General features: G+C 47.1%; 1 protein-coding gene across 1 annotated transcript in view; it reads left to right on the top strand.

Annotated features, from left to right (window-relative positions):
* The window catches only part of TEDC1 (tubulin epsilon and delta complex 1), a 168,830-nt gene that overhangs the window by 17,132 nt on the left and 139,218 nt on the right, over positions 1-12,480 (top strand). The window contains exon 3 of the mRNA XM_050963282.1: positions 5,000-5,202. Coding sequence (XP_050819239.1) covers positions 5,000-5,202 — 203 coding nt within the window. The remainder of the gene's footprint in view (positions 1-4,999; positions 5,203-12,480) is intronic.

Here is a 12,480-nt window from a genome sequence, read left to right as displayed (position 1 = left end):
GGATTCCGCCCTGGTCCCTGTGCAGCTAGCCTGTGTGCAGCAATGGTCCCCCCACCTCTCGCGGCACAGTAGCACGGGCACGTTATCCTGACTGGGATAAAGACCACGGTGGCTCTCCCTATAAACTTGCGCAAGCGCATTGCCCACGCTCTGGCTGAAACTTTTGAAGAGATTACCGAGGCCGATTACCGAGACGTGATAGACCAAATCAATGGGCCATTCCACATCTAGGCATGCACGCATGCAGCCATAACCCCCCCCCTTCTCTCCCAAAACATATCCATCCTTAAAATAAAAGCTGCTTACCAGGAACCCACTCCTCTGCTTCTTCTTCACCAACAAGTTCCAACTGCTGTGACTGGCTAGCTTCCTCCTGGCTTGAGAAGAGCTCCTGGCTGCATGCGTCCTGGGACTCCGGGGTGTCTCCCTCTACCCCAGTAGCCTCACTCTCGGCTTCCTCTACACCCTCCCCCTCTTCTCCCTGCTCTGAACTCTCCATCATGGTCCTCGAATTGGCAGTGGGGTCACACCCAAGTGTGGTGTCCAGCTCCTTGTAAAAACGGCAGGTCGTGGGGGCAGCTCCTGAGCAGTGGTTTCCCTCACGGGCTTTGCAATAGGTACTGCGCAGCTCCTTTACTTTAACCCTGCACTGCAACGCGTCCCGTTCATGGCCCCTTTGCAGCATGAACTTTGATATCTGCCCATAGGTATCATAATTTTTACGGCTGGAGCACAGCTGTGACTGCACAGCTTCCTCACCCCAAACACTGATGAGGTCCTGCAGCTTGCAAGTGTTCCATGCTGGGGCTCGTTTGCGGCGTGGAGGCATGGTCACTAATTGATTGATTGATTGCACTCCACACCTGGCTGAGCAAACAGGAAGGGGATTTTTCAAATTCCTGGGGCATTTAAAGGGTGGGTCACCTGAGCCCAGGGCAGTGGAGTGCGAAACGATGAGCAGAGTGGCTGAAAAGGTATGCTGGGATACCTCCTAATACCCTGGAGGCCAATAAAAGCGCCTTTGGTTGCCACACTTGAGGACCAGCGCTGCATCACCAGCGCTGGAGTCGCTACACCCCAAGCAGACCAGGTGTACAGCCAGCGCTGCAGCCAGGGAGTTGCAGCGCTGGGTGTGCTTTGCAAGTGTGGACACAGAGTGAGTTGCAGCGCTGTAACCCCGTCACCAGCACTGCAACTCTCCAGTGTAGCCAAGCCCTAAGTAAATTCAAGAGTCCATTGTTGCACCTGCCACCTTGTCCATGTGATCCATATACAAGAGAGAGTGAGAGCAAGAGCTAAAGTCCAGATCCTTGACTGGTCTAAATTGACTTCAGTGGAACTGTGCTGACTTAATCAGCTGAGGAGCTGGCCTTTACTTTCCTGTTCTGAATCCACAGTGATAAAAGGGGTTGTAAACCCCTAGGCCCAGAAGCCTGGCTCCTTTGTCAGGAGGGAGATTAGAGAGTTCAATAGAATGGAAAGACATTCAAGAAATTAAAGAAGTGAAAAGAATGCCCCTTCTACCTGTGATTATTTGAGGCGTTCAGTACACAATCTGCAATGAGTTTATTTGAAAAGCACACATGCATAGGTCCCCTCAAAGCATGGGACAAGCCATTAAAGTTCATATTCACAAATGGTGCCAAAAATGCAGCAATCCAATAATGTATCTATTGCACTCCAGAGAGAGTGATTCCAGGGGCTGTTGGGACAAGTGGTCCCCTTCTTGTGGCTGTAGAACAGAAATTAGCTGGATTTAAAACAGATCAAGGCCCTGTGATGTGATCCGTCAGGAGTTCTGCCCTTGCCACAAGAAAACAGCGTTGGGGCTAGGTCAGGTGTTGGCAACCTATGGCACGTGAGCCAATTTTTAAGCATGCCATTTAAAATCCTGCCCAGCCCAGCCTGCTCTTCTCTGCCCTCTGGCCCCCTCTGCCCCCTCCCGTGGGGGCAAGGGGCAGAAGGTTGGTCCTACTGGCTCCCCTGCCTGTTCCCGCAGTTTGCTGGGTTCCTACCCCTCCTCCTCCTCTCCGTCCCTCCCTCCCTGCTGGCCGATCAACTGATGGCCCTTGCGAGGGAGGGGGTTGGGGAAGAGTGGAGTCAGTGTGCTCACTGCTCCTGGCAGAGGCAGAGAAGAAGCGGGGACAGGGCCTTGGAGAAGGGGGATGGGGGTGGGATAGGGGCATATCCCCTCCAGCCCCCTGCCGTGAGCACCCCACGACCCCAGCCCACACACCCAGCCCTCTGTCCTGATGCCCCCTCACACACACCCAGCCCTCTGCCCTGAGCCCTGCAGCCCTGCACACCCCCCAGGCCTGAGCCCTGCACCCCGCACACTCCCCAGGTTCCTGGCCTGAGCCCTGTACCCCCCTCACACATATCCAGCCCTCTGCTTGACTCATTCACTCCCCTAGAATCCCACGCATACCCAGACCCCCCACACCCTATGCCCTGACACCTGCACCCCCCTCACATGCCCCCAGCCCTCTGCCCTGACTCTTGCGCTCCCCCATGCACCCCCCACATCCTGACTCTTGCACCTCTTACATCCCCACCCCCACCCCCACCCTGAGCGCCAAATGGGAGCTCCTGCACCCCTCCCCCAAACATTCCCACCTCCACCTCTTGCACCAAATGGGAGCTGGTCCATACCCAAAATGCTTCATACCCAAACTTCCTGCCCCAACCCTGAGCCCCCTCCCTCATTCTAGCTTCTGGCCAGACCCTACACCCTAACCCCCAGCCTGCTCCTTCACCTCCAGCCCTGTGCTCAGTGCACTCCCATCCTCAGCTCAGTGCAGAGAGAAAGGAAGAGAATGGGCCAGAACCAGGGAGAAGGTAGGTACCCACTGTATGTGGGCAGGGCCGGGACCCCAGACTGGCAGAGGGCTGAGTGCGTCTGACAGCCGGGATTCCGGCTGGTAGGAGCCGGCGGATGGAACCCCTGAGTGGCAGCAGGCTGAGCTGCTCAGCCCACTGCCGGTCTGGGGTCCCGGCCGCTGGTCCCACACAGCCTGCTGCCGGTCTGGGGTTTTGGCTGCAGGACCCTTACCAGCTGGGGTCCCGGCCGCAGGCCCCACTCAGCCCACTGTTAGCCTAGGTGAACAGAACCCCAGACTAGCAGCGGGCTGGGCAGGCCGGCAGTGTAAGATCAACATTTTAATTTAATTTTAAATGAATCTTCTTAAGCATTTTGAAAATCTTGTTTATTTTACAATACAACAATAGTTTAGTTATATAATATATAGACTTGGAGAGAGAGACCTTTTAAAAAACATTAAAATGTGTTACCGGCATATGAAACCTTAAATGAGAGTGAATAAATGAAGACTTGGCACACCGCTTCTGAAAGGTTGCCGACCCGTGGGCTAGGTTGTGGTGCCTGCTGAGTCATGCTCACAGTCTTGTTTGCTGATATGTATTTATGATGAGGAGCCTATGTCCATCCAGCATTCGCACATGGAGCATACCCATGTGTTTAGGCACTGTTCCTAGCCTGTGCTGAGGAGCAACAGTTATACATGTTATACATGCTGCATCTTCAAGAGTGCTGCCATTCTGGGTTCATTATGGAGTGAGGGGTTCTTTGGGGATCCTACCCCCTCTGTGGCCAGGAAAGGCTGGATGTGGCTCCCCACAACACTGCTTCAGTTTGCCAGAGGCAGGTCACTCAGACAAAGCAAAGTATTTACTTATTTTCCTATTGCCGAAATGGGATGGGCTTACTGCCTTTATAGATTTACCAGCTCCTGCCAGTGACTACTGCTAAGTGATGTGCTGCGGTTGAAGTGTAGTGAGTGCTATTTGAGTGTAATGAGTACATTCAAGCTTAGGGCTTCTAGTGGCTGGGTCTTAGCTTTGTATGGTTGCCTCTAGCATGCAAAACTCCCTTAACACTTCACAGTTCAAGTGATGTGGTTAGACACTTCCCCAAGGAATTATTTTTTAAAAGTAACAAAATAACCTTTCTAGAGTCACAAGTTTCTCTTTCCATTCATGCTTTTTCTTTGGAAGTCAGGCATTGTTATTTTGAGCTTCATTAGTCAACAGCATACAGGGGAAAAAGCTCACAGTGCATGTGACCAGACAAGAAGTTTATCATGCTAGTGACAAAGAAATAGGCAAATGAGGAATATACAGATGTGATAGAGGACACAGAAGTTGAGCACTGACTGCGTGGGGCCCTGGGTTTGGGTTTACTGCTGCTTTGTGGTGAAACAACATGTTGATATTAAAACACTTCACTTGGGAAGGGAAAAAACTTTATTAATTGGTTTAACCTTTTCTCTTTCTCCCCTAGTGAAGTGACTCTTGCTTTACAATCCGTAGTATTTTCATTGTAATTGAGAGAGACAAGGTGAGAGAGGTAATATATTTCATTGAACCAACTTCTGTTGGTGAAAGAGGCAAGCTTTCAAGCTAAGCAAACCTCTTCTTCAGGTTACATTGCAATTGTCAAGTAAAATCTGTGGTGAAGGAAAATGGAAGAGAATGTAGCTGAGCACAAAATGCAGTCTCTGCAGCCTGGTGTGTCTGTTGTATGTATGCTGCTATAAACTTATTTGCTCACTGGTGCTCAGAGATTTGTAGTAGGCTATGGAAACTTTCATCTCTAGGTTTTGATCCACCTCAGTTCAACAGTGACCTAAAACAATTGCCATTTTGTAGCATGTTTGGGGGCCCATATGAAAGGAGGGATGGGTTTGAGTCCAGTGGCTAGTAGGAAAGGCATCCACCACAAGAGGCCAAGGGCTGAATGGGTCTGGAGACTGAATTTCTATTCCCCTCTGTAGAGGTGGTTCCTGCGGGTCAGGGTGGGGCAACATAGGGGAAGCTTGCATTCTTGCCACCTATATTGTATCTGTTCATGCCTAACCAGAGAACATCAGTCTCCCTTACCCTTAGTATGACACGAAATTTGGTTAATTTTCTCCAGGAAGCAGCTAGAAAAGGGTGGGCAGCGCAATGTGACACATTTTCCTGCTTTTCTACTTTCCAGGCACCCAAATTAGGTTTGTAAAATCAGTGTTATGGTACCATGGCTATGGCAGGCCAGAATTCTATCAGCTCCCCTCCGATGGCTCACAGGGTAGCAGAGAGTTGCTGCTGGCATTTTCCTGGCTCCTAAACAGAATCAGCCTGCTGGAGCGGCTACTGACTGTGAATAGAGTGAAAACCGGGGATGAAGCCTCTGTGTGCACGGTGAGCAGGTTTTTTGTTTGTCCTCTCCACCCCATCAATTGTTAATCTGCTACTATGATAGGATTTAAAATGGCAAGTGTGTATGTATTATGGGTTTCTGGATTTTCCCTTTCTAGACAATACCTGTGGGTTCTCCTGCAATTTAGGCAAAGGGGTGGGCTGTATGAGGTCTCTCTTGGTGTGTGGAATATGCCAGGAAGTGGCAAATAGCTACTAGTAGGCACTCAAATATTTCTATCCCTATTCATTGAGTAACTAATGACCTTTCAGCCTTCCTGAGAGAGTAGTGAGATTTACTGTTACGCTTTCACCAATAAAAAGATGTCATTGTGCAGAAAGCTTGCTCTGGAGCGAGCTAAAGCTACTTGGGAATCTCTGTATCTGGTGAAACTAGGAAATCTGTAATGGTGGCCAAGCAAATTGCACAGACCAATAACATTTGATAACTTTCCATTTAAAATTCTCTACTTCATATACAAGGTCTAGCACATGATACTCTCTAAACTCTGCCTGAGTGTTATGAAATAAGTTGGGGAATGAAGCAATGACGATAAGGGAAGATTGGGGAAAAAATGGGTTTGCTTAATCTGGAAAAGAGAAGACTGAGGGGGAATAACAGTTTTCCAGTATGTAAAAGGTTGTCACAAGGAAGAGGGAGACAAATTGTTTTTCTTAACCTCTGTGGATAGGACAAGAAGCAATGGGCATAAATTGCAGCAGGGAAGGTTTAGATTGGACGTTAGGAAAAACTTCCTGTCAGGGTGATTAAGCACTGGAATAAATTGCCTAGGGAAGTTGTGGAATCTCCATCATTGGAGATTTTTAAGAGCAGGTTAGACAAACACCTGTCAGGGATGGTCTAGAGGTAATACTTAGTCCTGCCAGTAATGCAGGGGTCTGGACTAGATGACCTTGCAAGGTCTCTTCCAGTCCTATGATTCTATAAAAGGTGATTTCTCCCTCCACACTTACACACCTACTCCAAATAAACTCCCTGCCCTTAAAACCAAAGGACATGGAGGCTGAATTTAAAATGACCAGTGCTAAGTGTTACAACCTGCCCTAGTACTCTTTTGCATGGTCACCAGTGAAATGTGAGTTGACCCACTCTCTGGATCTTATGCACTTCCAAGCCATTTAGGTTGAGGTAGAGTCTTGTCACTGTTTTTAGCCATAGAGCACACTCCTGGGCTCAGACTTCTTGCCCAATGTCCTTCCTTGGGACATGGGACACTGCTGCCCAAAGATGACCTGAACATCCCCTCCCAGTTGCTTGGACTGTCTCTCTCTAGGCTGTGGGCACTTTAGACTTCTTATTTCGTCCCTTTGGGGACAATGTGGTAGGAAAGCAAGGAACACAGTCTTGGTAAGAGAGTTTCTTGGCCACAGAGACTTTACTCTGAGGGTTACAGATTTCTGAAGACAACAAAAGTCCTGAGACACCCCTCCCTTTGTCTGATCTTCTCTTTCCTGTGTGTACGAGGTTCATCAGTATTTCTAGATGGGCAAAGTTATTCCTACAAGTCCTGCTCACTTGAGCAACTGTGTGGAGTGAATCCATGTAGGCTTGCTCTTCTGATTTTATTTATAATTTTAAGAATTAAAATTCCATCTATTAGGCATGTAGAGAATGGTCTGACATTAAACAAAATAACATCATGAGCAATAAAAAAGGAACACATGACTTCAGTGGGTACTGTGAACAAGAATTGTCTTGATAAATCAGTGCATATAACTTATTCCAGCTCTAAAAATGTGCAGCTAATATTCAACGAGAGACGGAGAGAAACTTCAAAATTATTCTCTCCAGGACGATGTTATGGCTTGGGGTGAACTTCATCTGTAATCTCTCTTTTTGGGTATTTCTTTCAACTGGCAGACATATGTGCACCTCTCTGAGTGGAACTCTGATTCATTTCACTTTTAGACTGGATCACCAGTCTACAGTACCCCATGTTGACCAACCATATCTGTTTTTGACACGTGCTATGGAATCTTCCCCAGAAGTTGTGACAGAAAACAGCTTGTTCAAAGCAGAGTCTGCTTTATTTATCATTGGAGCAGCGCAAACAGAGAAAAGGTTAAAAATAACAAAAACTTAAAGGCTTAAAGCATATTGCATTATGTAAACTTAGCCTTCTTTGAGAACTGGTCCCTCTGTGCATTCCACTATGGGTACACATTTGCTCCATGCACCTGAGAGTTGAGAACTTTTGAAAGCAGTGTCCGTTGATCCGTGTTTGCGCTTCTGCTCTGCTTGTGTTCTGCATCAAGGATCCATGGAGTAGCGCTGGGTGGGCCAACCATCCCTTCAGTTCCTTCTTACTGCTGCATGAGCTGAATTGGAAACTTTAGTGTCCAGAACTTCTCCTTTGTCTTCAAACCTGTAAATATTTCAAAGTTTATCAGTTTTATCTTTAGTGTAATTAGTGTTAATGGTTCTATTAATACAGCTAGTGGATAGTTAGAATCTCCACCCTGGGATCCCTCTGGCTCATAACTCCTCACTTAACTTTGTACTTATGTTCCTGAAAAATGAAACTTAAAGTGAAATGATGTTAGGTGACTTCAATTTCCCCATAAGAATTAATGTAAATGGGGGGTTTAGGTTCCAGGGAATTTTTTTTCATCAGAGAAAAGACTGTATATTGTGAAAAAGTTCCTTCTCTATCTTGGTGGGTCCTACGCTTATTGACGGGTTTGCTCGCCTCACAGATTCACCCTGTGGATTGGGAAACAGCCCAGAGACCTTCCCCTCTGGTAGAAACCACAGTCCAGGTCAATTCCTCCTGTGTTTGATCAGGAGTTGGGAGGTTTGGGGGGAAACCGGGCCTGCCCTCTACTCTGGGTTCCAGCCCAGGGCCCTTTGGACTGCAGTTGTCTAGAGTGCCTCCTGGAACAGTTGCGCAACAGCTACAACTCCCTGGGCTACTTCCCCATGGCCTCCTCCCAACACCTTCTTTGTCCGTACCACCGGACCTTCCTCCTGATGTATGATAACGCTTGTACTTCTCAGTCTTCCAGCAGTATGCCTACTCATTCTGAGCTTCTTGCACGCCTCTTGTTCCCAGTTCCTCGCATGCACTTCCTCTCCTTGGCTCCCTGACTCCCTTCTACTACTCTGCTGTTCCCAACTGGCCTGGGTCTATCTCTCACACACACACACACACACACACACACACACACACACACACACACACACACACACACACACTATAAGCTTTAAACAAACAATTTAATACTGTACACATCAATGATAATTGTGAAGCTTGATTGATGTGGTGAAGTCAGAGAGTGGAAGAGGGTGGGATATTTCCCAGGAAATGCCTTACTGGCTAAATGATGAAGTAGCATTTGGCTGAGCCTCAAGGGTTAACATGTTGTTAATGTAGCCTCACACTCTACAAGGCAGCACAAATGGAGGGAGGAGAGAGCATGGCAGACAGAGACACACACCCTGTGTGAGAGAGAGAGAGAGAGATGCGCATTGCCCCTTAAAGTATGCTGACCGCACTCTAAGTACATTGCCTTTTTAAGTAGATCAGCAAGTTGAGACAGCCGCTGCTTCCAGAAAGGTCCCTTCTATGTCCCCCCACACACTATGGAGATTGGGTAAGTGGGGGACAGGAGCGGGGGGAGGGGCACCCTGACATTAGCATCCCTAGCCCCCTCTCTTGCACAGCAAGCAGGCGGCTCCTGGAAGCAGCTCCAAGGTAGAGGGCAGGAGAGGCACATGGCAGTGGTGGGAGGGACAGTTGAACTGCCAGCAATTGATAGCCTGCTGGGCAGCTGCTGCACAGGGACCTTAGGGGAGTGGGGAGCTGATAAGGGGGCTGCCGGTCCACTGGTTCCAAGCCCCCACCAGCTTGCTCCAATGGGCTGCTCTTTCTGCAAGCAGTGGACAAAGCAGGTGGCTGTCAAACCATGTTATAAGGGAGCATTGCGCAACTGTAAATGAACACGTTCTCTAATTGATCAGCAACATAACAATGATACATTGAGGAGTTTCTGTATGGAAATTAGATTATGCACAGTATACCAAGCTTGAAAAGCTGCATCTCCTGTCTCAGTACCTTCCTGATCAGTGATGACCACGAGCACTGCCTATACTCACTGGGGGAAGTGCATATCTCCGCCAGGTGCAGCATCTGTCAGTCCTTTCTTAGCTGGACCTGATAGGTGCAAGCATTTTGGCTTAAAAAGCACCTCACGGGGAAGGCTGGATGAACCCTGCTGTACATTATCCAAAGTCATCAAAGAGCACATTTCCTACCATGAAGCCTGATGCAGGAATGTGGGAGACTACAGCTGTGGCCCCTCTCTCAGGATTTCTGCCGGAGAGCAGGGCACAGTCTCAGAAGCACAAGAGCAGATCCCTCTTTCAGTCCACTCCAAAGTGGACAGATTCCAGGTCGGTCAGGTCTTCGTGCTCAGCTTCCAAAGATTTAGGATGTCGATGACAGAAAGGTGCATAGGAGCAAGGCTCCGCTGCTACCGGACTCTGCACTGGCAGTGCCATTGCTAGCAGTACTGTCCAGATCTGCTGGTACAAACAAAGAGCATCTGTCAGGAACCTTAGCCACTGAGGGTACCGTCTCAGTCCCTTACGAATCTGCCAACTCAGAACCTTCCTACTTCAGCTGTGTCTGTATGGGCTGACATAACTGTGGGTGACCCAACGAGAATGGAAAGATACACCACTTCAGCAAATGTCTTTGTTCTCCTGGATCTGCATTGGTTGTCAGGACTGACCCTCACCAAGAGACACTGGCTCTTGGAGAAGTCTACCCCCTTCCCGTCTACTAGCCATGACTTTACTTTGACAGAACCATTGGCAGAACGATTGAGCGAGATTTGAACTTCTTATAACCGGAAAATTAGATATTCTGGAGGAACCATCCTTGCTTGCACCAAGTGAGATCTGTCTAGACAGGAAGTCAAGAGTTTCCTGGAACCAGCATCTCCTACCCAAATCAGGACACTCTCCTTGGGACTGGAGGTGCCCCAGCCCTTGGGGCCCTCCACAACCCAGATTTGATCTTCCTGTTGCACAGGCATTTCATGAGCACCATGATACCCGGGGACTGTGATATCTAATAGGGTATCACATCACCTCTCTTGTCCAAGTGAGCAACTGGAACTTCCTCCTGACCCTTTAGATGAGGAAGACTACAAGCTGTGTCCACCAGTTCCATTGGTACTGATGGTATCTTTCTCATCAAGTATCGGTGACTGGGCTTAATTCACCTTCATTATCTGCCTTCCTGTGGTCTTACAGAACCCCATAGAACTGAGTTACCCCGTCGGCTTCTCTATAGAAGTCACACACTCATAATCACATAGAGATTCCCACAATATTCATAAAAATACAGGTTATGTCTACATTACAGACTTCTACTAGCATAGCTGTATTGGTCAGGAGTTTGAAGAGCTGTGAGCACTGGTTGATGTAGCTGTGCTGGTAGAAATCCCTAGTGTGGACCTAATTATAAAAGCAAAACTGCTCTTTAATTGGGATATCTAGATTTGTTTGAGGATTATGGGGTAAGCTATTCCTGTAAAAGGGCAGCTTTGTCTATATAAGCTGTGTCCATACTAGGAGTGCTTTGCCAGCATAATATAGTATATGGGTATAGCTATACTGGTAAAGTGCTTCTAATGTTGACATGTCCACAGATAGCTCCTGCGCTCCTCACAGAGGAGTTTTCAGTTGCATCAAAAACATTGAAATCATGATAATTCTGATCCTCTAGTTCCCAGACGCTTCCCATTTGTGGAGGCAGAGCAGCTGGGCAAAGGGGACACAACTTGCTCTTTATTGTGTATAAAGGAGGCTTGAAAAGTTCTTTTTGCTTGTCTTTATCATAGAAATATCCCAAATATCAAGTCTTGTCTTTCCAGTTTCTGCTTGATGACCCCTCGGAGGTCTAGAGAATCGAGGAGGTAAGCTTTCTGAGCCCTCAGTTGTAGAGAGTTAGGGGTAGATTGTAAACCCATGGGGGCAGGCACCATCTTTTTGTTGTGTGTGTATACAGAGTCTAGCTCAAATGGGGTCGTGATCCAGGACTGGGCCTCCTAGGCTGAGGTAATATAAATAATAATTATGATGATGAAGGCTGAACCTTTCACAAGGTGAATGGGTTTAACAAAAACAAGTCATGGATTTTAAACAGTCTCCTGGAAAATCCCCTCCCTTCTCAGTTTGGGGTTTCACTCTCATGTTGTGATATCATAGTCTCTGGTTTTGCAAGAGTTCTCTGGCAAATGCTTCTAGGTTTAAAAATAAAAACAAAAATCCCAAAGCCCCTAGAAAAGCCATGGGGCTTTCAGGGCAGAGAAGAATGAAGTTATAAATGAAAGTGTGCTAAGGCTGCTTTCCTCCAGGGATTTGGAGGGGAACTTGGGGCTTCTGGTAGTACATCTCAGTAGCAACCACTGGATAGCTAATCAGAGAATGGCATGCACTATGATTCATTTTGGTTCCATGTTAGCTGGTGCTGTGGAAAATCCCACGTCTACAAAGATGGTGAATTAAAAAGTGATAACAGACGCCAAAAATCCAGAACATGAAATAATAAACAAAAATAAACTGGCTTTATTTCCTGTCACTTACTGGTTTTATTTTGTAGCAGTTAAACAACAGCTTTGTTGCTGTTTTTGGTTGCTAACCATCCTGATGATTACTGGACACTGCCTCTAATTTTAATGTAATTTATAAAAGATTATATATATGACAGCACACACGATAAGCAGACCTCACAATATCTTACAGGTTATAACCCTCCCTGAGCCCCTCTCCACTGCTTAGCTTATTGTGTTAGAAAGCATTTAGGTCCTGATCCTAAAAAACCATGAATGTGTTTGAAGTTAAACATGTGCCTAAATCTTTGCTGGATTAGGGCCCTAGCTTGTAAACTCCTTGTGGAGGTTTTGTTGTTTGTCTGGGAAGTGTCATGCACACCCATGTTTCAGTTTGAATAAATAATTGGTCTGATGTTCCTTGGAGTCTGTGGAAATATTTACCCATTTTCATCCACTGCAAATGGGAACAAAATTGTGTTGCTAAGAAACCGCAAAGAAGGAAGAGTCATACAGCAATATCTTGAGACCAAATGAACGGAATTAATATAATTGGCTCTTGATATGTATGGTGTTTGGCATATTATGAGCTATTTAGTGGGCTTCAGATCTCATTTGTGATTCAGACATAGCTTGTTCTGGTAGAGTAGTCAGAATTTAATTCTAAAATCTAGAAGACTTGTCATTGTAGATTTATTA

This window comes from Gopherus flavomarginatus, chromosome 7, assembly GCF_025201925.1.
Source record: "Gopherus flavomarginatus isolate rGopFla2 chromosome 7, rGopFla2.mat.asm, whole genome shotgun sequence".
NCBI lineage: Eukaryota > Metazoa > Chordata > Testudines > Testudinidae > Gopherus > Gopherus flavomarginatus.
Note: the sequence above shows the minus strand (reverse complement) of the source record. Positions and strands in the feature narration are given on the sequence as shown.